Source organism: Chelonia mydas, chromosome 4, assembly GCF_015237465.2.
Source record: "Chelonia mydas isolate rCheMyd1 chromosome 4, rCheMyd1.pri.v2, whole genome shotgun sequence".
In the NCBI taxonomy this organism is placed as follows: domain Eukaryota; kingdom Metazoa; phylum Chordata; order Testudines; family Cheloniidae; genus Chelonia; species Chelonia mydas.
Window position 1 is genome coordinate 14885236 of NC_057852.1, and position 26431 is coordinate 14911666.

Below are 26431 nucleotides of genomic sequence, written 5' to 3' on the forward strand. Positions count from 1 at the left end.
AGCTTATGCCCAAATAAATGTTAGTCTTTAAGGTGCCACAAGGACTCTTCATTGTTTTTGCTCATACAGACTAACACGGCTACCTCTCTGACTCCTTGTGCAGTATCATTGAAAATATTGCCTTGTAAATTAAACTAAGTAGACAGTATACAGTCTAGGTGGAGAAGTCACAAAAGCCAATAGTCCTGCAGAATTTTTCGTCTTTGCTGGCTGTTCCCTTTTCATTTAAATGCCTGTTTTCTCCTGGGGACACTAAGTAGGTTTCACTTTCCATGACTCTTAGGAAATGATCAGCCCGCACATGGGATGTGTGCAGGGAGCTGTCTGGGTGATCTCAAAAGAGAAACTAGCCCATGGGGATTTCTTAAAGTTAAAGCCCCCCCAAATATTTCAGGGGTGGGACAGAGAAAGCAGAGTCAAATTATCTCAATTCCAGTCCCTTAATCCCAAATGTGACTTGACTCATCTTTGGGGCTTTTAAATATTAACAGAAATACTGCACTTTTTTCCTATTAGTATGTCCTTCACACTTGCACAGAATTTGTAGTGAAAACTTTGGTCCATGTTTCCGAGCAAGATTCCTAAGAGATATGAGAAAACAGGGCACCCTTAATGGAGGGCAGGAGCTGAGATAATTTGACTCCCTTCTCCCCACTCCTCACCCCACACAATGTTTATTTGTGGCTTTCACTTCAAGAATTTCCCCGGTGTTATTTTGGCCTCGGAGAGCATAAAGGCAGCTCAGCTCCCTGCACACATAGAGGCGAGCACTGATCACTTCCTAAGACTCACTGAAAGTGAAACCGAGTTTGTTGCCTTATGAGAAATCAGGAATTTCAATTAAAAGGGAACAGTTGGCAAAGCAAAACAATGGTCACCTGTTGGGACTTTCCCGCACAGATTGAATAATCTCTGGTTATTTTAGCTGTCATGGCAATAATCAAGACCAATCAGCATCAAGGAGGGAAAAGGCTGAGAGTATAAATGTACACTGGGACACACTTTGTCTCAGGCATTCCTCAACCTCTCCCAGACATCCAAGAATAATACAGAAGAACCTTCGCTCTCATCACCATGAAGGGAACGTGGGCTGTTGTCCTTTGTTCAGTGCTCCTGCTTGCGGCTGAAATTCAAGGTAAGAGGCAGCAATATCAAAAAAGACGTGTAATACAGTGAGAAAGCCAGAGGTGTGATTAACTGGAGAGCTGTGCAGAATAAATGCTTGGAACTTCCTTTTGTGGCAAAAAAGTGATCTCAGTTCAGGGTTTGTGTTCGACTGCCACTCACAAACATCTGTCCGCTCTGCTCGTGTCTAGAAGGTGTGTGTTGTCCACACAGGACTCGGACTGATCTGCTTGTATTTAGCAGGGAAATGAATATGACAGTTTTTGGCAGGCTTGGATTTCTGCCCAGACTGTCCCCTAGTTTGTAAGGGTGTGAAATCAGCCTCAGTCCATCATATTTTTGTCTTGTTTTACTCACCAGAGGAAGACAGTTTGGGCCTGATCCAAAGCACATTCAAGTCAGAGGGAACTTTCCCACTGATATCAATGGGTGTTGGATCAGACCCTTTGTGAGCAACAATGATTTTAGGTCCAACTGCTCCCTCTGTTCATTCACTCCCATCACTTTTACACCAGGGGTGACTCCTGTTTTCCATTGACTCGTGTGAGAGCAGAATCAGGCTCTCTGACTTCAAAACTAACGAGATGAAGGCAAAAGAGTGTAGCGCTTTTTGTGACATTGACCTAATGTAAATATGCACATGGTAACATTGCAGGACAAATGACTCTGCAGCCCTGAGGATGAAATGGAGTGTTTTCAACCTCTCCTCTTCCAACTTAAACATATTTTACTGCAGGCATCTCAGGTATCTAATATCATTCTAATCCCTCTCTCTCATTGCCCATTTCTTTTAGGTCAGCTGGCCTATGGACATGGACGTTGCAGCTGCACAGAGAAAGGTTCTGATTCCGTTCAGCGAAAAGCCTTAGGAAAAATAGAAGTGTTTCCCAAGAGCTCTTCCTGTGACCATGTTGAGATCATGTGAGTAATAACTGCTCAGATATCGCCACTCAGAGGGGCTGCTTGTTGCAATGGCAGGAAATATGGGGATTTTTCCCCCTTTAACGTAACCCCAGGTTCTGATGTCCATTTCCGTATTCCAAGCAAAGCGAAGTGCAAGGAGGCTAGAGACTAAGGCCCAGGTCATCAAGTGATATAATCAACACAGCTTCACAGACTTCAGTGGAAATACACCAACCAAGGACTAGCCTGGAGGGTGGGATTCTCCAGGGCTCTGTGCCTTGTTTAGTCAATGACCCCAGATCTGAACAGGAGCATTTTACACTCTCTTGGGACAGGGTAAATGACTACACAGCTTGTAGGGAATCAGGCCCTGAGGCTAGATGAGAACCTAGATCCCGCTTCCTAGGTGCACATAAATACGTCCGGTAGATCATTCTAATGCTTTAGCTGATTTGAGGTCTTTCGATTTTATATTCACTCCCAGCTCATGGCGACAATGTAGCATATCACTCAGCTCACCAAGGGCCAGACTGCTGCTGTTCAGACCCTGATCCTAGATAACAAAGACAATGGTGACCTTTCCATTATATGGAAATAAATTCTGTTTTCTTTGTTCATTTCAGTGCTACAATGAAGCCCACTGGAGAGCAAAGATGCTTGAACCCTAATTCCAAATGGGTACAGAAGATGGTGACAACCCTCATCAGGAAAAGGTAGGTTTCCCATCCGTCTGCAAGGAAAAACTCTCATGTGCTTAAGAGCTCACTTTATTCTTATACATCAGTGAGATCCAACTTTGGGCTCAATCGATGGTCACTGCAGTCTCACAGCCTCAGAATCCTGCATTGCAACCCCAGAAAAATGGCATATTTCTTGGGACACAGTATAAGGTATCTGGCGTATACAGAACCCCCCATTGCAGCAATACCCCCTGCTTCATGCAGAAGAGCAGGTCAAATGCACTGCATTGTTTCAAAGGGAACAACAACTTCATTTAAACAGCCTGTGTGTCTCAGGCTCAGTACTAAACTCACTTGTGCTGAATTTTGGGGATCTTTACCCATGTGTGGGCTTCAAAAGCTGGGAAGAATGGCCACCCTTGATGCCTATTGAGAAATCACATAATCCTTTAGGACCAGACTGTGCCACATTTACCCTCGCTGAGTAACACCTCACTCCACAAGTCATCCGATAGAAAGCAAAGGGACTATTCACAGAGTAAGGTGCCAATCAGCTTAACCCTGGCAGAATCTGGTCCTTTAAATGTAACCTACTGTTCTACCAAGTACTTGATGGCCCTGGTTCTGATGTGACTTAAACTGGTGTAATCAGAAGTAAGTCCAATGGAGTGGCACAGCATAAAGCTAGTGTGAGAGGAAAATCAAGCCCTTCTGTATGTGAAATCCAGAAAGAAAAATTCTAAAGGATAAAGTTCCCACTGTGTTTTATTTTGACAGGTCTTCACAAAGCACTCACCGGTAAAGGGGAAGAGCTAAAGATCACTTCAACAGAGAGGTGAGATTTTAGGATTTCAGCGCTACAGGCTCCCTCTCCAGTGAGCAATGAACTTGAGTCTGCTTCCTTCACCTGGCTCTTCGACTTTTAAAATACAAATGCTGCAGTGAGGCAAGTTGTTCCCAACATACAGTCGTTGCATCCATTAAGGTAACATCTGGGCAGTGACATCATCTCAACACTGTGATGAAACATCAGCATGTCACGGCAGGACGTGCAGTGAGGCATATGTAACCTCAGTAATCCTACTGGCAAACCAATGACAGTAAATGCCCAGTTTGTCTGTGGGCTCTCCTGGTGGCTATAAGTGGTAATAGATTGCTTCTGCTTATCTAATTAGCAAAGGTTTCTTTGAGCCACATGGTTGGGTTATTATATTATTATAATCATAACTTGGAGATACAAATATTCTCAGGTAACACATACTAAGAATTCCAGTTTATTTTTTCTAGCAGATTTGAAATTAACTTAATTCTTAGATATATATGTTCCATGTTCATTTATATAATATAACACATGCTTGTTGTTCTAGGATATGTGTAACATTTGTCTGTAGGCTTTATAAATAAAATTGAAGAAGGCTTATAATCTAAAGCCTATCACACTGTGTTATTAACTGATGTATAAACGTTTATTACATAGATTAAATGGATCTGATCATGATGAAATGTAATTTAACAAATGAATGTAATATAGTATTCACAAATACTTGTGCTAGACTTCTCCTTTTAAAGATAAACCAATTAAAGTGAATAAAAGACACCGAAAGTTGTAACAGTTGCCTTGGAGTTTGTACTATGTAATCATTCATGAGCTGAAATTTCATTCATAGTGCTAGATATATTTACAGTTGAGTAACTCCATCTGAGAATTAATGCTAATATCCTACCATATTAATTTGAGAAAAATACACGTATAGAAAGCTCTATGCTTGCGTCCATTCATTCACACTACAGTGAAGCAATATCCAACCAACAGAACTTTCTCAAGTCCTCCTCCTACAGCTCTAACACCAGAACTGCACCCCATCCCCTCATCTCCTTACCTTTCCCTGTCACCCCAAAGAAAACCCTGGAAGAATAGATAAGCAGTGTGGCTTCACCTGAAAGTCAACTAGGGTGAACAGATGTCCCTATTTTATAGGGACAATCCCGATATTTGGGGCTTTTTTTCTCTAGGCATCTATTGCCCCCCACCCTCTGTACCAATTTTTCACACTTGCTGTCTGGTCACCCTAAGGTCAACACATTTGGTCCTTGGCAAAGCGCGGTGGGAAAGCTAGTGCCACACTGGAGGGCACCTCCCTGAAGAGGCTCTGGGCCTGATTCCCATTTACACTGCGGCTCTTTGCCTTGGTGTGGCAGCGCGAAGGGGCTGAGATGTGCGTCCCTGTTCTGTGACACAAAGGAGCTGGTCCCAGAAGAGCAGCACAAGGGCCCAGATCCTCCAGAGTATTTAGGTACCTAATTCCTACTGATTTCAGCAGGAACTAGGCGTCCAACACCTTTGGGGAACTGGGCCTGCCGGTCCCAGCTGGAATGCCCCCTCTGCTGGCCAGGGCAGCTCTTTCCCTTTTATAGAACTAATTCCTGTTAAGCGGGAAGACTTTAATGAAGCATTCTGCACCTATCCCTGTGCCTGCCCCAAGGAGCCCCATCTCTAGTGCTGGCCTTGCTGCCCAGCACCCTCAGCAGCACACATAATACTTCCCAGAGCTTTGGAAGGGCAGGGGCGCATGCCTGCAGGGCAGCAGAGATCACAACACGGAGCAGAGCAAACAGGGCAGGCATTGTGGGATACCACAATGTGGGGAGTTTCCCACATTGTGGGAAAGCCAGTTCTGTCGACAAAAGAATCAGCAGTGTCTACACTGGCTCGTTGTCAACAATAAAGGGAGGGGGAAAGACAGAAGTCTCTCGTAGGGGTGGAAATTTTTTCTTGCCAAATCTGGGCATTTTTCCCGACAAAAAAGTCTCATTGTAGTAGGTACGCTCTTGCTGTTTGGTCGCCAAAAGGCAGTTTTTGGTGACAAAATTTGGTAGTGTAGACAAGGCCTAAACTGACAAACTAAATTGGAAAAAGGCACTCTTATTCTGGGATTAGTGTGTCTACACACTTTGCAAATTAATTCCAAATGGACATGTAACCCTTCTGCCAGGCCAAGTTGATAGCAGCAAGGGCCGGGTTCAGTACACAGGGGTTCCCTCTCATCAAAGCAAATGCAAAACTGGCTCGAGCCCCCACCCAGTGACCTGGGAAAATCTTACACACCCCCTGGGCGCCTCAAAGAGGCAATACTTCCCCTCTCGCAAGCACAGAGTCTCGGTGTAGTAGAGAATCTTTAATAACATGAGGTAAACGACATCAGCATTAAATTGGGGAAACACCACAACTAGTGTTCATTAACCAAACCATGAGCAAAGACCCACCCCAGAAAATTGGGCCACATCCTTTCCCTCGGGTTCTTGAGTCCCAGAACCCAAACGTCTCTTGAGTCCAGCAATCCTCAAATCACCCAAAATCCAAAAAGTCCAGCCCCAGAGTTCAAAAGTTCATCTGCAGAGTGTTACTCCCCAGTCTGGCTAAAATGTGCCTGTGTGTGGGGGAAAGAGATAAGGGGTACCTTACGTGTCCTGAAGCTGACTGCCCCACAGGGCTCTGCTCTGCTACGCTACGCTGTCTCACGAACGGCTCTGCTCCACCACGACCGGCTCCGCTCTGCACAGCTCGCCGTCTCACGAACAGCTCTGCTCAGCTCGCCGTCTCACGAACACACCGCTGTCTCACGACCGGCTCCGCTCTGCTCAGCTCGCTGTCTCACGAACAGCCCCGCTCTGCTCAGCTCGCCGTCTCACGCTGCTGTCTCACGAACAGCACCACTGCACTCTAGATCTTCTGGCTCCCCACTACTTGACACAGTGCTCTTAGTGATTTCAGCTCTCAGTGATTTCAGCTCATAGTAGTGGGGGCCTTAGTGCTGGTGCACCATAAGGCCAAAGTGAATACAGCACAGTACCTGCAGCAAGACTCTTAACAGACCCAAAATTAGCTCTGACATTCCACAGTGGAGAGAGACAGAGGTGCAATTGGTGCTTCAGGCCCTCACAAAGGGGCCCACACCACCAGGTACTAATACCTGTCTCAAGTCTCTCTCAATTCACAGAGTTTTGGAACCCATGTCCCTTGCCTAGCGAGTGCTACTCAGTTGATGGTGAGTCCCTCCATCATAACAAAAGGCCAAGTACAGTTCCAAGCACAGTTCCCATAATCAGGGTAATAACAATTTACTCTTCCCGCCCCAATAACAAAGACACTGGGGATCCCACAACAGCCAAAGTGACCATTTGGGCAGTTATGGCCTCATTCTAGGCGGGGTGGGTGTGCCTATGCAAATTGAGATCAGCCCCTGAAGTTCTTTTCCACTACTTGCCACACCTCACCACCAGATGTCAGGGTGGAGCCCATCCTGACTCTGCTTACAGGGTGGAGCCCATCCTGACTCTGCTTACAGACACAAATCAGACGTCAAGAATTATAACATTCAAAAACCAGTCGGAGAACACTTCAACCTCCCTGGTCACTCAATGTCAGACCTAAAAGTCGCAATTCTCCAACAACAAAACTTCAAAAACAGACTCCAACGAGAAACTGCAGAATTAGAATTAATTTGCAAACTGGAAGCCATTAAATTAGGCTTAAATAAAGACTGGGAGTGGATAGGTCATTACACAAAGTAAAAACTATTTCCCCATGCTAATTTTCCCCCACTGTTACTCACACCTTCTTGTCAACTGTTTGAAATGGGCCATCCTGATTATCACTACGAAAGGTTTTTTTCTCCTCCTGATAATAGCTCACCTTAAATGCAAAAAGAATAGGAGTACTTGTGGCACCTTAGAGACTAACCAATTTAGTTGAGCATAAGCTTTCGTGAGCTAAAGCTCACTTCATTGGATGCATACTGTGGAAAATACAGAAGATGTTTTTATACCCACAAACCATGAAAAAATGGGTGTTTATCACTACAAAAGGTTTTCTTTCCCCCCACCCCACTCTCCTGCTGGTAATAGCTTATCTAAAGTGATCACTCTCCTTACAATGTGTATGATAATCAAGGTGGGCCATTTCCAGCACAAATCCAGGGTTTGACAAGAACATCTGAGGAACGGGGGTGGGGGTGGGGGTAGGAAAAAACAAGGGGAAATAGGTTACCTTGCATAATGACTTAGCCACTCCCAGTCTCTATTCAAGCCTAAGTTAATTGTATCCAATTTGCAAATGAATTCCAATTCAGCAGTCTCTCGCTGGAGTCTGGTTTTGAAGTTTTTCTGTTGTAATATCGCAACTTTCATGTCTCTAATCGCGTGACCAGAGAGATTGAACTGTTCTCCAACTGGTTTATGAATGTTATAATTCTTGACATCTGATTTGTGTCCATTTATTCTTTTACGGAGAGACTGTCCAGTTTGACCAATGTACATGGCAGAGGGGCATTGCTGGCACATGATGGCATATATCACATTGGTGGATGTGCAGGTGAACGAGCCTCTGATAGTGTGGCTGATGTTATTAGGCCTTGTGATGGTGTCCCCTGAATAGATATGTGGGCACAGTTGGCAACGGGCTTTGTTGCAAGGATAGGTTCCTGGGTTAGTGGTTCTGTTGTGTGGTATGTGCTTGCTGGTGAGTATTCGCTTCAGGTTGCGGGGCTGTCTGTAGGCAAGGACTGGCCTGTCTCCCAAGATTTGTGAGAGTGTTGGGTCATCATTCAGGATAGGTTGTAGATCCTTGATAATGCGTTGGAGGGGTTTTAGTTGGGAGCTGAAGGTGACGGCTAGTGGCGTTCTGTTATTTTCTTTGTTAGGCCTCTCCTGTAGTGAGTGACTTCTGGGAACTCTTCTGGCTCTATCAATCTGTTTCTTCACTTCCGCAAGTGGGTATTGTAGTTGTAAGAATGCTTGATAGAGCTCTTGTAGGTGTTTGTCTCTGTCTGAGGGGTTGGAGCAAATGCGGTTGTATCGCAGAGCTTGGCTGTAGACAATGGATCGTGTGGTGTGGTCTAGATGAAAGCTGGAGGCATGTAGGTAGGAATAGCGGTCAGTAGGTTTCCGGGATAGGGTGGTGTTTATGTGACCATCGTTTATTAGCACTGTAGTGTCCAGGAAGTGGATCTCTTGTGTGGACTGGACCAGGCCGAGGTTGATGTTGGGATGGAAATTGTTGAAATCATGGTGGAATTCCTCAAGGGCTTCTTTTCCATGGGTCCAGATGATGAAGATGTCATCAATATAGCACAAGTAGAGTAGGGGCGTTAAGGGACGAGAGCTGAGGAAGCGTTGTTCTAAGTCAGCCATAAAAATGTTGGCATAATGTGGGGCCATGCGGGTACCCGTAGCAGTGCCGCTGATTTGATGGTATACATTGTCCCCAAATGTAAAATAGTTATGGGTAAGGACAAAGTCACAAAGTTCAGCCACCAGGTTAGCCGTGACATTATCGGGGATAGTGTTCTTGACGGCTTGTAGTCCATCTTTGTGTGGAATGTTGGTGTAGAGGGCTTCTACATCCATAGTGGCCAGGATGGTGTTATCAGGAAGATCACCGATGGATTGTAGTTTCCTCAGGAAGTCAGTGGTGTCTCGAAGGTAGCTGGGAGTGCTGGTAGCGTAGGGCCTGAGGAGGGAGTCTACATAGCCAGACAATCCTGCTGTCAGGGTGCCAATGCCTGAGATGATGGGGTGCCCAGGATTGCCAGGTTTATGGATCTTGGGTAGTAGATAGAATATCCCAGGTCGGGGTTCCAGGGATGTGTCTGTGCGGATTTGATCTTGTGCTTTTTCAGGGAGTTTCTTGAGCAAATGCTGTAGTTTCTTTTGGTAACTCTCAGTGGGATCAGAGGGTAATGGCTTCTAGAAAGTGGTGTTGGAGAGCTGCCGAGCAGCCTCTTGTTCATATTCCGACCTATTCATGAGACAACAGCACCTCCTTTGTCAGCCTTTTTGATTATGATATCAGAGTTGTTTCTGAGGCTGTGGATGGCATTGTGTTCTGCACGGCTCAGGTTGTGGGGCAAGTGATGCTGCTTTTCCACAATTTCAGCCCGTGAACGTCGGCGGAAGCACTCGATGTAGAAGTCCAGTCTGCTGTCTCGACCTTCAGGAGGAGTCCACCTAGAATCCTTCTTTTTGTAGTCTTGGCAGGAAGGTCTCTGTGGATTAGTATGTTGTTCAGAGGTGTGTTGGAAATATTCCTCGAGTCGGAGACGTCGAAAATAGGATTCTAGGTCACCACAGAACTGTATCATGTTCGTGGGGGTGGAGGGGCAGAAGGAGAGGCCCCGAGATAGGACAGCTGCTTCTGCTGGGCTAAGAGTATATTGGATAGGTTAACAATATTGCTGGGTGGGTTGAGGGAACCATTGCTGTGGCCCCTTGTGGCATGTAGTAGTTTAGAAAGTTTAGTGTCCTTTTTCTTTTGTAGAGAAGCAAAGTGTGTGTTGTAAATGGCTTGTCTAGTTTTAGTAAAGGACAGCCATGAGGAAGTTTGTGTGGAAGGTTGGTTTTTTATGAGAGTATCCATTTTTGAGAGCCTTAATTGATTAGTCTCCTTACAGCTGGTATGGCAACACCCATTTTTTCATGTTCTCTGTGTATAGATATCTTCCTACTGTATTTTCCACTGCATGCATCTGATGAAGTGGGTTTTAGCCCACGAAACCTTATGCCCAAATAAACTGGTTAATCTCTAGGGTGCCACAAGTACTCCTCATTTTTGTGTGTGCTAATTTCCCCATACTAATTTCCCCCTACTGTTACTCACACCTTCTTGTCAACTGTTTGAAATGGGCCACCCTCATTACCACTACAAAAGTGATTTTTCCTGCCTTGGTATTCTACTGTTAATTGTAGTGTCTCGTTAGCACTTACCCCCCACTTGGTAAGGTAACTCCCATCTTTTCATGTATTTATACCTGCTCCTGTATTTTCCACTCCATACATCTGATGAAGTGGGTTTTCGCTCACAAAAGCTTATGCCCAAATAAATGTTAGTCTTTAAGGTGCCACAAGGACTCTTCATTGTTTTTGCTCATACAGACTAACACGGCTACCACTCTGACTCCTTGTGCAGTATCATTGAAAATATTGCCTTGTAAATTAAACTAAGTAGACAGTATACAGTCTAGGTGGAGAAGTCACAAAAGCCAATAGTCCTGCAGAATTTTTCGTCTTTGCTGGCTGTTCCCTTTTCATTTAAATGCCTGTTTTCTCCTGGGGACACAAAGTAGGTTTCACTTTCCATGACTCTTAGGAAATGATCAGCCCGCACATGGGATGTGTGCAGGGAGCTGTCTGGGTGATCTCAAAAGAGAAACTAGCCCATGGGGATTTCTTAAAGTTAAAGCCCCCCCAAATATTTCAGGGGTGGGACAGAGAAAGCAGAGTCAAATTATCTCAATTCCAGTCCCTTAATCCCAAATGTGACTTGACTCATCTTTGGGGCTTTTAAATATTAACAGAAATACTGCACTTTTTTCCGATTAGTATGTCCTTCACACTTGCACAGAATTTGTAGTGAAAACTTTGGTCCATGTTTCCGAGCAAGATTCCTAAGAGATATGAGAAAACAGGGCACGCTTAATGGAGGGCAGGAGCTGAGATAATTTGACTCCCTTCTCCCCACTCCTCACCCCACACAATGTTTATTTGTGGCTTTCACTTCAAGAATTTCCCCGGTGTTATTTTGGCCTCGGAGAGCATAAAGGCAGCTCAGCTCCCTGCACACATAGAGGCGAGCACTGATCACTTCCTAAGACACACTGAAAGTGAAACCGAGTTTGTTGCCTTATGAGAAATCAGGAATTTCAATTAAAAGGGAACAGTTGGCAAAGCAAAACAATGGTCACCTGTTGGGACTTTCCCGCACAGATTGAATAATCTCTGGTTATTTTAGCTGTCATGGCAATAATCAAGACCAATCAGCATCAAGGAGGGAAAAGGCTGAGAGTATAAATGTACACTGGGACACACTTTGTCTCAGGCATTCCTCAACCTCTCCCAGACATCCAAGAATAATACAGAAGAACCTTCGCTCTCATCACCATGAAGGGAACGTGGGCTGTTGTCCTTTGTTCAGTGCTCCTGCTTGCGGCTGAAATTCAAGGTAAGGGGCAGCAATATCAAAAAAGACGTGTAATACAGTGAGAAAGCCAGAGGTGTGATTAACTGGAGAGCTGTGCAGAATAAATGCTTGGAACTTCCTTCTGTGGCAAAAAAGTGATCTCAGTTCAGGGTTTGTGTTCTACTGCCACTCACAAACATCTGTCCGCTCTGCTCGTGTCTAGCAGGTGTGTGTTGTCCACACAGGACTCGGACTGATCTGCTTGTATTTAGCAGGGAAATGAATATGACAGTTTTTGGCAGGCTTGGATTTCTGCCCAGACTGTCCCCTAGTTTGTAAGGGTGTGAAATCAGCCTCAGTCCATCATATTTTTGTCTTGTTTTACTCACCAGAGGAAGACAGTTTGGGCCTGATCCAAAGCACATTCAAGTCAGAGGGAACTTTCCCACTGATATCAATGGGTGTTGGATCAGACCCTTTATGAGCAACAATGATTTTAGGTCCAACTGCTCCCTCTGTTCATTCACTCCCATCACTTTTACACCAGGGGTGACTCCTGTTTTCCATTGACTCGTGTGAGAGCAGAATCAGGCTCTCTGACTTCAAAACTAACGAGATGAAGGCAAAAGAGTGTAGCGCTTTTTGTGACATTGACCTAATGTAAATATGCACATGGTAACATTGCAGGACAAATGACTCTGCAGCCCTGAGGATGAAATGGAGTGTTTTCAACCTCTCTTCTTCCAACTTAAACATATTTTACTGAAGGCATCTCAGGTATCTAATATCATTCTAATCTCTCTCTCTCATGGCCCATTTCTTTTAGGTCAGCTGGCCTATGGACATGGACGTTGCAGCTGCACAGAGAAAGGTTCTGATTCCGTTCAGCGAAAAGCCTTAGGAAAAATAGAAGTGTTTCCCAAGAGCTCTTCCTGTGACCATGTTGAGATCATGTGAGTAATAACTGCTCAGATATCGCCACTCAGAGGGGCTGCTTGTTGCAATGGCAGGAAATATGGGGATTTTTCCCCCTTTAACGTAACCCCAGGTTCTGAAGTCCATTTCCGTATTCCAAGCAAAGCGAAGTGCAAGGAGGCTAGAGACTAAGGCCCAGGTCATCAAGTGGTATAATCAACACAGCTTCACAGACTTCAATGGAAATACACCAACCAAGGACTAGCCTGGAGGGTGGGATTCTCCAGGGCTCTGTGCCTTGTTTAGTCAATGACCCCAGATCTGAACAGGAGCATTTTACACTCTCTTGGGACTGGGTAAATGACTACACAGGTTGTAGGGAATCAGGCCCTGAGGCTAGATGAGAACCTAGATCCCGCTTCCTAGGTGCACATAAATACATCCGGTAGATCATTCTAATGCTTTAGCTGATTTGAGGTCTTTCGATTTTATATTCACTCCCAGCTCATGGCGACAATGTAGCATATCACTCAGCTCACCAAGGGCCAGACTCCTGCTATTCAGACCCTGATCCTAGATAACAAAGACAATGGTGACCTTTCCATTATATGGAAATAAATTCTGTTTTCTTTGTTCATTTCAGTGCTACAATGAAGCCCACTGGAGAGCAAAGATGCTTGAACCCTAATTCCAAATGGGTACAGAAGATGATGACAACCCTCATCAGGAAAAGGTAGGTTTCCCATCCGTCTGCAAGGAAAAACTCTCATGTGCTTAAGAGCTCACTTTATTCTTATACATCAGTGAGATCCAACTTTGGGCTCAATCGATGGTCACTGCAGTCTCACAGCCTCAGAATCCTGCATTGCAACCCCAGAAAAATGGCATATTTCTTGGGACACAGTATAAGGTATCTGGCGTATACAGAACCCCCCATTGCAGCAATACCCCCTGCTTCACGCAGAAGAGCAGGTCAAATGCACTGCATTGTTTCAAAGGGAACAACAACTTCATTTAAACAGCCTGTGTGTCTCAGGTTCAGTACTAAACTCACTTGTGCTGAATTTTGGGGATCTTTACCCATGTGTGGGCTTCAAAAGCTGGGAAGAATGGCCACCCTTGATGCCTATTGAGAAATCACATAATCCTTTAGGACCAAACTGTGCCACATTTACCCTCGCTGAGTAACACTTCACTCCACAAGTCATCCGATAGAAAGCAAAGGGACTATTCACAGAGTAAGGTGCCAATCAGCTTAACCCTGGCAGAATCTGGTCCTTTAAATGTAACCTACTGTTCTACCAAGTACTCGATGGCCCTGGTTCTGATGTGACTTAAACTGGTGTAAATCAGAAGTAAGTCCAATGGAGTGGCACAGCGTAAAGCTAGTGTGAGAGGAAAATCAAGCCCTTCTGTATGTGAAAATCCAGAAAGAAAAATTCTAAAGGATAAAGTTCCCACTGTGTTTTATTTTGACAGGTCTTCACAAAGCACTCACCGGTAAAGGAGAAGAGCTAAAGATCACTTCAACAGAGGTGAGATTTTAGGATTTCAGCGCTTCAGGCTCCCTCTCCAGTGAGCAATGAACTTGAGTCTGCTTCCTCCACCTGGCTCTTCGACTTTTAAAATACAAATGCTGCAGCGAGGCAAGTTGTTCTCAACATACAGTCGTTGCATCCATTAAGGTAACATCTGGGCAGTGACATCATCTCAACATTGTGATGAAACATCAGCATGTCATGGCAGGACGTGCAGTGAGGCATATGTAACCTCAGTAATCCTACTGGCAAACCAGTGACAGTAAAGGCCCAAAAAGAAAAGGAGTACTTGTGGTATGAAGTGAGCTGTAGCTCACGAAAGCTTATGCTCAAATAAATTTGTTAGTCTCTAAGGTGCCACAAGTAATCATTTTCTTTTTGCGGATACAGACTAACACGGCTGTTACTCTGAAACCAGTAAAGGTCTAGTTTGTCTGTGGCGTCTCCTGGTGGCGATAAGTGGTAATAGATTGCTTCTGCTTATCTAATTAGCAAAGGTTTCTTTGAGCCACATGGTTGGGTTATTATATTATTATAATAACTCAGAGATACAAATATTCTCAGATAACACATACTGAGAATTCAAGTTTATTTTTTCTAGCAGATTTGAAATTAATTCTTAGATATACATGTTCCATGTTAATTTATATAACACATGATTGTTGTTCTAGGATATGTGTAACATTTGTGTGTAGGCTTTATAAATAAAATTGAAGAAGGCTTATAATCTAAAACCTATCACACTGTGTGTTTAACTGATGTATAAACATTTATTACATAGATTAAATGGATCCGATCTTGATGAAATGTAATATAACAAATGAATGTAATATAGTAGTGACAAACATTCCTTGTGTTAGACTTCTCCTTTTAAAGATAAACCAATTAAAGTGAATAAAAGACACTGAAAGTTGTAACAGTTGCCTTGGAGTTTGTACTATGTAATCATTCATGAGCTGAAATTTCATTCATAGTGCTAGATATATTTACAGTTGAGTAACTCCATCTGAGAATTAATGCTAATATCCTACCATATTAATTTGATAAAAATTCACGTATAGAAAGCTCAATGCTTGTGTCCATTCATTCACACTACAGTGAAGCAATATCCAACCAACAGAACTTTCTCCAGTCCTCCTCCTACAGCTCTAATACCAGAACTGCACCCCATCCCCACTCATCTCCTTACCTTTCCCTGTCACCCCAAAGAAAACCCTGGAAGAATAGATAAGCATTGCAGCTTCACCTGAAGGTCAACACATTTGGCCTTTGGCAAAGTGGGGCAGGAAAGCTAGTGCCACACTGGAGGGCACCTCCCTGAAGAGGCTCTGGGCCTGATTCCTCTTTACACTGCAGCTCTTCCTCTCTACAGTGGGGGGAGGGGAGGGATAGCTCAGTGGTTTGAGCATTGGCCTGCTAAACTCAGGGTTGTGAGTTCACTCCTTGAGGTGGCCATTTAGGGATCTGGGGCAAAAATTGGGGATTGGTCCTGCTTTGAGCAGCGGGTTGGACTAGATGACCTCCTGAGGTCCCTTCCAACCCTGATATTCTATGATTCTTTGCCTTGGTGTGGCAGTGCAAAGGGGCTGAGATGTGCATCCCTATCTTGTGACACAAAGGAGCTGGTCCCAGAAGAGCAGCACAGGGGCCCAGATCCTCCAGAGTATTTAGGTACCTAATTCCTATAGATTTCAGCAGGAACTAGTTTGGGGAACTGGGCCTGCCAGTCCCATCTGGAATCCCCCCTCCTCTGGCCAGGGCAGCTCTTTCTTTTTAATGCAACTAATTCCTATTAAGCAGGAAGACTTTAATTAATAGCTCAGTGGTTTGAGCATTGGCCTGCTAAACCCAGGGTTATGAGTTCAATCCTTGAAGGAGCCATTTAGGCATCTGGGGCAAAAATTGGGGATTGGTAACCCTGATATTTTATGATTCTGCACCTATCCCTGTGCCTGCCCCAAGGAGCGCCACCTCTAGTGCTGGCCTTGCTGCCCAGCACTCTCCTGCGCCCTCTGCCTGTAGGGGGCGCAGGCGGCTCCCAGCGCTCGCAGGAGGCCAGACTCCGAACAGCGCACGAGCGGTCGCTTTTGGAACAAGTTTGCCCCTCTGCGGCTCCCCTAGCGCCGGGAGCCAAGATGGCGGCGCCCAATGGTAGCTCACGTGGTCGTTACGGGAGGGGCAGAGCGTCTCGAAGGCAGTAGCGTCCCGGCTCCAGCAGCCATGTCCGGCCGCAACAACAACAAGCTGCCCAGTAACCTGCCCCAGCTGCAGAACCTGATCAAGCGGGACCCGCCGGCTTATACCGAGGAGGTGAGAGAGCGAGCCCCCCCGCCACGCCGGGGGGGGGTCAGACCCACGCACAGCCCCCAGGATGCCCCTGGGCCCCAGCCCCCCCATCCTCGGTGCGCAAAGCCGAGGTCTCTGTGCCTTCTTAATAAAAACCCCCTTTCTCTTGGGAGGCCCGGAGGGCAGTGACGCCGCTTGGTGTGGCCTGTGGGGGCCAGACAGGGACAAGGCGCGGGAGGTAATATCTCTTAATGGACCAGCTTCTGCTGGGGGAAGGTGCAGGCTGGCGAGCTTCACAGGGCGCCCCTTAGGGTCTGGGGAAAGTAACCAGAGTGACCCCCCCCACCAGTCGGTGTCACGCCCACAGCGCGATCCCCCCCCTGCCCCCAAAGGGCGGTATGTTCTTGCTCGCACAGGGCGTGTGTACCTGGCGATAACTAGTTGGACGAAGAGGGGAGTGAGATCCTAGTGGCGACGAGGCACTGTGCTTCTCAGCTCGGCTGGCTACATGCAGGTGCCTGGTCTGCGCTGCCTGGAGTTAGGTGTTTTGATGTAAAAACGCCCCTTTCCCCCGTTAAGATATAGCTGCTTTCACTAGAGATGGTGGCATATAAGGCAAAACTCCTTTTCCTTCTCACATGGGGCTGAACCCCTTAAACTCAATGTGACTTTACGTGCTTCAAGTTAGGCATGTGCTAAAGCATCAAGCTGAGCCAGGGCCGTAGCCCTAGTCTAGACACCTTTTGCTAGCAATTTAACTATTTTAGTTAGGGGTTATCTTTTTACCGATATAGTTATACCAGTATAAAGGTGCCTTATGCTTGTGTGATTTATTTGTCTCCCTGTACGGGAATAGCTATGCCATTATAAAGCACTGCTATACTAATGTAACTGCATCCATAGGGGTGACCGGCAGTTCTACTGCGAAGTCTCTACCAGTATAGTTAATATGGTACAACTTTTGTGTGAAGATCAATGCCTAGGAGAGACTTGAAAAGTTGCCTTAGGGCTTGTGTACTCATGGAAGTATTAAGGAACGGCTATTGCACCTTATTCAGAGTTGTTGTACAAGCATTGGTGAACCCTGAAACTGCCGTCTTGCCATCTTTTTAGCTTCTTAAAAAAGCTAGAAGTAACTTTATGCTAGCCCTGAGTCCCCTTACCAGTTCTTGTAGTCTTACAATTACCTATTCCTTTTTAAAATAAAAACTCCCCTTTTGCTACTGAAAGTCCTACCCAGACATCTGAAACTAATGGACGATAGGGGAGACATCAACACTGGCAAGACACTTAGGGGTAGTCTGCATTACCCTGCTACATCGGCACAGCTGCACCATGTCTGGTGAAGATGTGCTATGCCGATAGGAGAGCGCTCTCTCGTTGGCATAGTTACTCCACCTCCACAGAGGCGGAAGCGATGTTGTTGGCAGGAGAGCATCTCCTGCTGACTTAGCACTGGTGTGGCTAGCACTTAGGTGGATGGCATTTGTGTCGCTCAGGGGGCTGGCTTTTTCACACCCCTGAGCGAGGTAAGTTACATCGACTTAAGCGGTAGTGTAGATAAGCTCTAAGTGTTGTCAGATGCACAAGAAGAGAAACTGTAAATATATTTCTACTCTCTCAATGGGTGTTAAAGACTGTTACTCTGCTGGCATATGCATGGTCCAAGATAGTGTCTCTGCCATTGGGATAATCATGTTGAACATTAACTTTGGCGCAGGGGAACTGTTCTGTTTGATCCTTGATGTTAAACACAGCCATTCTCACAATGTACATATGGTCAATAGGTCTGGATACCTTCCTTGCTGTTTCATCTCCCCTGTGGTTAGAGGTTGAGTTGCAACCAGAATTTTAAACCTCAGGAATTCTCAGGATGATTGTTTAAAGTGGCATTATGCAACACCGGTCTCCCTCCTGCCTGTAGGCAATGTGAATACATTATACCTTCACTGCAGCTATTTGTGCTTTATCAGCTTCTGATGCATACTCTTCTGGACAGGGACTGTGCTCTGCTGCTCCGCAGTCCTGCAAAGACTTAAGCCTGTGCTTGACTACTCACAGTGCATAAAATCTTTGCAAGGTCAGGGCCTGGGGGTCCACACAGTTTCTAGCAGAACGGTAACCTAATTTTGATTGGTGCCTCTGTGCCCCACTGTAAATATTAATATATCACCCTAATAAGAGACTTACTCCCATCTCACATGGATAAGCTGTTAAAGTCACATCCCTGAGACGCCTGAGATGTATCATCAAAAGCTGCTTGGCTTGAATGTCGCAGGGAAAATATAATTATATATTTAAAGGGACTCAGTGCCATTTCAGGGGGCATGGAGCAGTGTTCACGTCCACTCCCCTTCAGTACCCTGGCCAAGCTGGGGAAGCTAATGATCCAACCAGCAGATGAATCCTGGTCACATGCCACCTGAGGCATGTTGCGCATATGCTAAAAAGAATGCCATTTTGGGGGGGATTTTCTGACATGAGTGGGTTTCTATGGGCCTGATCCTGTACCACTGAAGTCACTGAGAGTTTTGCTGCTGTTTTCAGGTGGAGCAGAATGGGGGCCTTAGATCTCTTGATATTGAGAAGCTATCGTATCCAGTAATGACAACTAAGAGTGAAATGGCATATTTGTGTTTCAGTTTCTCCAGCAGTATCGTCACTACCAGTCCAATGTGGAGATTTTCAAACTCCAGCCTGATAAGCCCAGTAAGGAGCTGGCTGAATTGGTGATCTTCTTAGCACAGGTAAAATTCTGTAATTCTAGGAAAAACAAACAAATTGAACTATTAAAAGGTGACCTGCAAAACCTTTCCCCACAATGAAATAATTGTAAGCTATATGCAAATGGCCCATATAGCTAGGAGCAGGTGACAAATAACAGATGAAAAGATTTTAACAATATATTTTTTAAAATTTCCATTCTCCAGTGTTGCTTTTTGTGGTTTACAGTATAAAATGGTAAAAACAAAACATTTTAAAAACTGAACTGTTTATTTAAAAAACAAACAAACAATAACCCAGTTGTGCCCCATTTGACAGACTACATTGCTTCAGCAGAATTTTTAATAGGTGCGTTGCTTCAGAATGATTGTGGAACATCATAGTGGTGCCAAATAGAACTTGTTACTCAGAATTATCTTATTTTTGGAATGGGTGTTCGAGATCACCTTTAAATGCAGATTTTACAGCACTCTTAATTCTTTAATAAAGAAGTGAGCTTTTATGTAGGAAGTTAATATGATAGAAACTTCAGCATTCAAAGATATATTGCACATCAACAAAATTTGAAAAAGTTAGTCGTCATTTAATGTATATTTGATTAAGGGGTATATTTTTACGGAGTCAGATTCACCTCTCAGGCAAATATACCATTGTTACGCTGTTAGAGTTTATTATAGGGACTTCAATAAAGATTTTGTTTTTTTAAACAGGTTGGGCACTGCTATCCAGAACATCTTGTTGATTTTCCACAGCAGCTGAAAGAACTGCTTTCTTACAATCACACCGTTTTGGATGCAGATCTTCGAATGGTAAATCTGACACTGATATTTATTGCTAAGGTCTTTAAGAGGATTCTGTACAGAATTTTATTTTACAGTATAAGCAAGGACTTGCATTGTCCAAAGTGACTATTAATTTTGTGTGCCTCAGTTTTTCAGTGTCCAGCTTTCTGAAAGTCGGACTCCTTCAAGATGCCTCAAATTGGGCATCCAAAAATCAAGGCCAGAGTGGTCAGTTTGGTAGAGAAGTGGTACCCTGGTTTTGAGGACCACCACAGAGTTAGCCACTCTGGGCTCCAGGAGCACATCTTTACCCTGATCCTTCAAAGACTAATACACATGCTTAATTTACTGTGAACAGTCTTGTTGACTTCGCTGGAACTACTTGTCGGGTGTAAAATTAAGCATGTGTAAAAGTCTGAAAAGGATTTGGGCCTGACTCTTTTTCTTTGTAGATGAATAATAAATGCTCTTGTCTCAGTCATTTTCAAATTGTGATTCTGGTCACTTCTTTGTTGCAGACATTTTGCAAAGCTCTGATCTTATTAAGAAACAAGAATCTAATAAACCCTACAAGTTTGCTGGAACTCTTCTTTGAACTCCTGCGCTGCCATGATAAACTTCTACGGAAAGTAAGCTGCAGAATAAGAATTGGTTTTATGTCCTTGGTGAGCCTCTTGTTAATGTTTTCCCCTCTCTTATGAGAGGGAAACACAAGTAATTCAGCAGTACCAGACAGCCTGTTTGGTCTTCCCGGTAGCTAAATATATAATCCTATTGTAGTTCTGTTGGTTCCAGTAGCGAAGATTTTAGTGTATTTGGGCTTTTAGCTGTTTGATGTGCCTGTGACCAACTATTATGGAGATGGACACTCAGGGATAAATACAATGAGTATGAAAGGGCCAGCTTTAGAAACCTGAAAGGTGAGATGAAATCGAGACCTCAAAAGGCTGGGGTGGGGATTGGCCGTTCATTGAGGGTTATGGGCTTGGTTCCTAGAAGTTCTGAGTATTTTCTGGTGTCCCTGACTTCCTGGGGCCTGAGCAGCTGTAACTCCTTGTGTGGGCTCATGTGCCACTCATTTAAGATTTAGTGGAAAAATCATTCCGATGATGGTGTTGGGACATTCCCCAGGGTGCGATCTGAACCGCTGGACTGCTGTATCCTCTTAGCTCTCCAGCCTGGGATCCCTTTTACACTGCTTTGCTGAGGAACAGTAATCCCTCCAGGCTCTGTTCATTCTCAGCCACCAACAGGCAAAGTCACTCCTAGCTGAGTACATGACTGCTATGCTTAGCCAGCCATGAATTACATACAGAGAGGCACCCACATATCCCTCAGCTCCAGCCTTGCTCCCCAGAAGTGTACGTCTCATACTGCTCAGTAGCCCACTGGACAGCACAAGTTCATAGATAGTTCGTCATTCCAACCAAGGGGTAATAAGTATGCACCAGGCTTATTGACCTAAGTAGAGATTCCCAAGCACTTCTACCGAAACACACTGGTTTAGATAAAACAATAAAAGAAGTTTATTAACTAGAGAAAGATAGATCTTAAGTGATAAGCTATAGAAGTCAGAATTGGTTACAAAAGAAATAAACAGATAAACACGCAAGCTAATTCCTAAATTTTACTAAGGCTAATAAGCTTAAAAGCAAAAGATGTGTCTCACTGTGAGTTTCAATGCATTTCCAGGCTGGGTCCCCCCTGCCTCCCCGCACTTTGTTCAGTTCTCTGAGAGTCGTTGCTGTCATGAGCAGAGAGATGGAAGGAGGAGAGAGGTGGCTAGGGACATTCCCCCTCGCCTCCTTCTTACACCGTAGCCCTTTGTGCTGGAAACATCCTTGCTGGATCATAGGGACAGGCAGTTCCATTGTGTACGTGAGCGCCAAACTGTCCTTTGGATGAATTGTAAATTTCTTGTTTGCAACTCCTCACCACCCCCTCCTTTCTGGAGAATGTCCAATCAAGCTGGTGATGACTCGTTAGCACTTTGCTGGCATGCTAGGGTGTCTTTGTCTCTGAGAAATTGAGTTGTGGACGTTACCCAGAACTCCAACATGTTTCAGTAACCATCGTAATTTTACATGCGAGTGTTGTTGCACACATTTCAACAGAATCATAATATTCAGCAGATTGAGTTTTCAAATGATACTGCACAAGGCATACTTTGTACAAAATATAACATAACCATATAAAAGTGGTGAATGTGGGCTACAGCGTGTCGTAGGTGTACTAGGAATAAACATAATTACGTTGATTTAAAAATCAGCATATCTGACCTCTCTTGGAGATACTGTGGGTAATTGTCTAGGCATAAGTTAGAATGTGTTCTACATGCCTACATGATACTAATTTCTGGAATGGAATTCAGGAGTTTACTCCTAAAGTTATGAGATAGACAGTCCTATTCACTGAGGCCTTTTCTGTTGTAGGTGCAGCACCCAAACAGGAACTCCTGAGTTCTTTAGGGAAACTTGTAAATGAAAAGCGCTGCTGGGCATAAACATAGTTAAATGCCTTCTTTGTTGCAGAAAGATTTATCACTAACTGAAAATAGAATTGACTGGAATCAAACTTGCTACAACAATCAGTCAAACAGAACAGTCAAAACTTAGCTGAATTTGCAAAAGAAATTTCAGCAATACAAGTTTTTCTTTTTTTTTTAAATTACAGCTATATTTGATGTTGTTCAATTCTCTATGGTTTTTATTCTGCAAAGACTGTGGTCTTGTCTACATAAGGAAATTGTGCAGAATAGGTATTCCACATTAACTCCCCATGTGAATGCTCTTCTTCTCCTTTTGTAGTTTATCTTGGGGGTTGTCTAGATGAACCGTATGCCGCAAGCTAGGGTGTAAATCTACATTGCATTAGTGTGCTGTCTGTGTGGACCCTGCTACCACACATGAAAAGTTCCCTAGTGCGCATTGACCTGCTCTGCTTTGAAACAGGACTAGATGAAAGTGCCCTACGGGACTTGTAGGATGTGGTAGCAGGGTCTGCAGCGATAGTGTGTGGCAGGCTTGTGCACTGTAGATTTATAACCCAACTTGCCACCCACTCACTGTTCATCAGACCGTTACTTCACTTTGGAAATGGATTAAGCTTAAGTGCAAAAAATCACTCAGTGCAAAATAGGAGGGTCCACACGGGAGACTAGTGCAGCATAGCTATTGTTCTTTCAAGTCACACCCTAGTTTATTCCACACTAACATCCCCTTGTAGCATCCCCTCTGTGTGCCGTGAGTAGCCCTATTGAAGTTAGCAGGACCATTTGCCATGTGTGAAGTTAAACACATGAATAAATCTTTGTGTAGGATTGGGGCCAATGACTTTTTTTTTTCTCTCTCTCCCAACTGTGGCTTTGGAAAAAACTTCTTTGCCATAGTGACTGGCGCTCTCCTTGCATGGTAGTACTAATGGGCTTTAGGGAATTAACTTTGTAGGCTGCAGAGTGTAAATACTTCACTTTACCGTGCATGTCACTGTTTGTTTACAGACTTTATATACTCACATTGTGACAGACATCAAGAATATAAATGCTAAACACAAGAACAATAAAGTGAATACAGTAAGTATGCTGGCTTCCAGGTTTACTTTGAATGAATGTTTTTTATTATGAAAACTTTTTCAAACTCGCTCATAATTTTCCCAATTTCTTCTTCTTAAGGCACTGCAGAACTTCATGTATACTATGTTAAGAGACAGCAACCCTACTGCAGCCAAGATATCTCTGGATGTGATGATCGAACTATATAGAAGGAATATTTGGTGAGTTTGATTGCACAGAATTGGTTCTCGATTATTCTGGGGAAACCCAGGATGGGTAAAAATCTGATTTTAAAAAAATACTTTATTTAAATTTGAAATGGACAACTTTTGTTAAGGCCTAAACGTACTGTAATCTATTACAATCATTTAAACTAAACACAAAAAAATAATAATATTAAGAAGTACATCTTTGCTGCCTAATTCTAAAGAAAATCAGACCACTGCACTGGTGGAAGTCACTGGCTAAGTACCTGAAACCAGAGTTTGTTGAAGGGCTAACTCAGCTTTTCACAGCAGTAGCCTCTATTGCATGTACTGAGAGAATATTTTCTTCGTTTCAGTTTATTCAGCTAGTTCAGGTCAATGACTATTTTATTCATAGGTAGAAAACAAATTGGGAGTTGAAAAAGCAGAAAAGCTTGTTTTCCTCTTCCAATCTATGAATAAAAATTAAGTGGGAGAGGATGAGATCTCCTAGTTCTAAAATCTTGAGAGACATGGTGGAAATCAATTCAGTTCGCTAACTACAGATAATACTTCTTTAGTTTAATAAGTCAGTTAGTTTTAAATGCAAAACATGTTTTGATAAACTTTTTTCCTTTTGTATCCAGCATGTTTAAGATAGCTTTAACAAACGAAAAACATCTTAAAATGCTGTTTTTGTGCATTTTAATTGATTTTTGAATTTCCATCCAAATAGATCTTACACAAATCATAAGCAAAAAACAATCATCTAATAAATAAGAAATGTTATTTGTTGCTTTCTAACATAACAGAAAATGTAAAAATTAAGAATCTGAATACATGTATTTTAAGCAATATAATTGTTTAAATAAATGTGTATAGAGGTAGTGCATCTTCCTGGTTAGAAAAAAGAAGCATCAAGTGTGATGTAAAGGATATATTTTGCTGCAAATCAACCTGTTTTAATGGTTCCCAACCAATAAGAATCAATCTTTTTTTAAAAATCATAAGTTAGGTTTGGAAGGGACCTCAGGAGGTCATCTAGTCCAACCCCCTGCTTGAAACAGGACCAATCCCCAATTTTTGCCCCAGATCCCTAAATGGCCCACTCAAGGATTGAACTCACAACCCTGGGTTTAGCAGGCCAATGCTCAAACCACTGAGCTATCCCTCTTTTGGAAAATAACAAAAAGGTACAAATGCAAAACAAGTTTAAAATTGTTTATTTAAATCAAGGTTTTCCACTTGCTGATCTCAGTCATGATTTTAATCACAGATTTTAATCGCTTTGATTTTAAATCAGTGCACCCTGGGGCAATCCATTTGTAGTGTGGTTGTACTGTGTTTTGTAGAACACAGTCTAGAAGGGCAGAAATGACTGACAGACTTTGCAGGAGAAGGTGCATAGGAAGAATCTTAGATGTTTTCCTTTTAAGAACAATAAACAAGTATACTTCAAACCATCAACCAAAACCTATACATACACATGCTTTCTTGAGCCTCTCTATTGATGCATTAAATCTTGAATATAGTTCTGCTGTATAGTAAGTCGTGAAGTCCAACTATGGCTGATGTCCAAGCCCTTGGGTACATTTGCGGCAGTGTGTATAGTGCATGTAGCTCCATGCAGTGGGGAAAGGCGCCGGCAGGGAGGAGGTAGCGGGACACTACGCTGCTAAAAAATATCAGTGTAGACCTGGGAGGCACTGCTTGGGTGTGTCGAGAGATGTGTAGGGTATTTCCCAAAGTTTCTGGCGTGTTTTGTACTCTACTTGCCTAAGCAGTGTCTCCCCAGCGACATTGATATTTACACCCGTGCTAGCCAGGTGTGCGCTGTCTGTATTCTACACGCTGCTGCAAGTGTAGATGTACTTCAAGAGAAGAAATAGGATTTGCATGGTTAGGATTTGAAAAGAAGCCTGTACATTGATGCTACGTGCTTGGTGAATTAATGTTTTTAGTTGTGAGTTGGTTTTCCGGAGTAAAAGCAAGCGCTGTTTTGAATAAGCAGGAGGCGGAGTAAGCTCCAAGATGGCGATGTATTAGAAGAAAAACAGAACTTTGAGTGTTAATGGAGTTACACAGATGTTTACTGATTCCACTGCTGCCTTAGCTCTGGTGCTGCTGCTCTCAGCAGATGTTTCACAGTGAGGAATAGCAAGGGAAGATCTTCATTTGCCCATTGTTTTAGGTTTTAATTATCCCTAAGTGTGTGTCGGTCGGTCGGGGGGGAGTTGTCACCTAACTCGTACCCCCTTTTAACCTCCTGGTCCTGCCATGGGAATGAACTGTACAGATGAGAAATACTGCTCCTTTTGAGCATTTTCTGCCTCTTTGGGATCTCCCCAGTGTTCTGCAGGGGTGGTTTGCACAGCCCTTCTTTCCTTATTCCAGGCAGAATTCCTAGGGACTTCAGCAGGAGTTCAGCCTGACTGTGTGTGGCAGGACTCCTTTTACAGAAAGGAGAGATAACAGCTGGTGCATGAGGCGCATTGGCAGAGCGTGTTTGGGCTTCAGGAGCTTTGTTCATGGGCTGATCTTGGATATACCATGAATCTGTTGGACAGGCAGGCAGATAAGTCAGGCACGGCCACAATGGGTCTGCCAGCTCTAGAACAGCAGCGTAATAATGCCTCTGGTACAATGGAGGGGAAAGAAATATTCCAATAGAGTAAAAACTGGGAAAACTTAAAATATATAGATGACCATCTTACTTATAGACTCATAGGCTTTAAGGCCAGAATGGACCATCATGATCATCTACTTGGGCCACAGAACCTCACCCACCCA

The 26431-nt window shown here is 43.9% G+C and overlaps 3 protein-coding genes across 8 annotated transcripts in view; all 3 read left to right on the top strand.

Annotated features, from left to right (window-relative positions):
* Positions 1 to 935: 935 nt before the first annotated feature.
* Positions 936 to 4306, top strand: LOC119566068 (C-X-C motif chemokine 10). Its single transcript, XM_037896709.2, has 4 exons — positions 936 to 1135; positions 1920 to 2046; positions 2652 to 2741; positions 3486 to 4306. The coding sequence occupies exons 1-4, from the start codon at positions 1075 to 1077 to the stop codon at positions 3508 to 3510; spliced, it is 303 nt and encodes a 100-aa protein (XP_037752637.1). The 5' UTR covers positions 936 to 1074; the 3' UTR covers positions 3511 to 4306.
* Positions 4307 to 11509: 7203 nt separating this feature from the next.
* On the top strand, positions 11510 to 15031 carry LOC119566067 (C-X-C motif chemokine 10-like). The gene is made up of 4 exons (XM_037896708.2): positions 11510 to 11703; positions 12488 to 12614; positions 13220 to 13309; positions 14056 to 15031. Exons 1-4 carry the CDS (start codon positions 11643 to 11645, stop codon positions 14078 to 14080), a joined length of 303 nt encoding a protein of 100 aa, XP_037752636.1. The 5' UTR covers positions 11510 to 11642; the 3' UTR covers positions 14081 to 15031.
* Positions 15032 to 16065: 1034 nt separating this feature from the next.
* Positions 16066 to 26431, top strand: part of SDAD1 (SDA1 domain containing 1) — a 34645-nt gene continuing 24279 nt past the window's right edge. Inside the window, exons 1-6 of one of the 6 annotated variants that reach the window (XM_043544780.1) lie at positions 16066 to 16424; positions 19043 to 19147; positions 19835 to 19933; positions 20425 to 20535; positions 23406 to 23477; positions 23577 to 23677. In XM_043544780.1, coding sequence (XP_043400715.1) covers positions 16263 to 16424; positions 19043 to 19147; positions 19835 to 19933; positions 20425 to 20535; positions 23406 to 23477; positions 23577 to 23677 — 650 coding nt within the window. In that variant the 5' untranslated portion in view covers positions 16066 to 16262. Of the gene's footprint in view, positions 16425 to 16447; positions 16639 to 19042; positions 19148 to 19834; positions 19934 to 20424; positions 20572 to 23405; positions 23478 to 23576; positions 23678 to 26431 lie in introns of those variants that run through there. The other 5 variants (XM_037896713.2, XM_037896712.2, XM_037896711.2 and 2 more) reach the window with 5 other exon arrangements.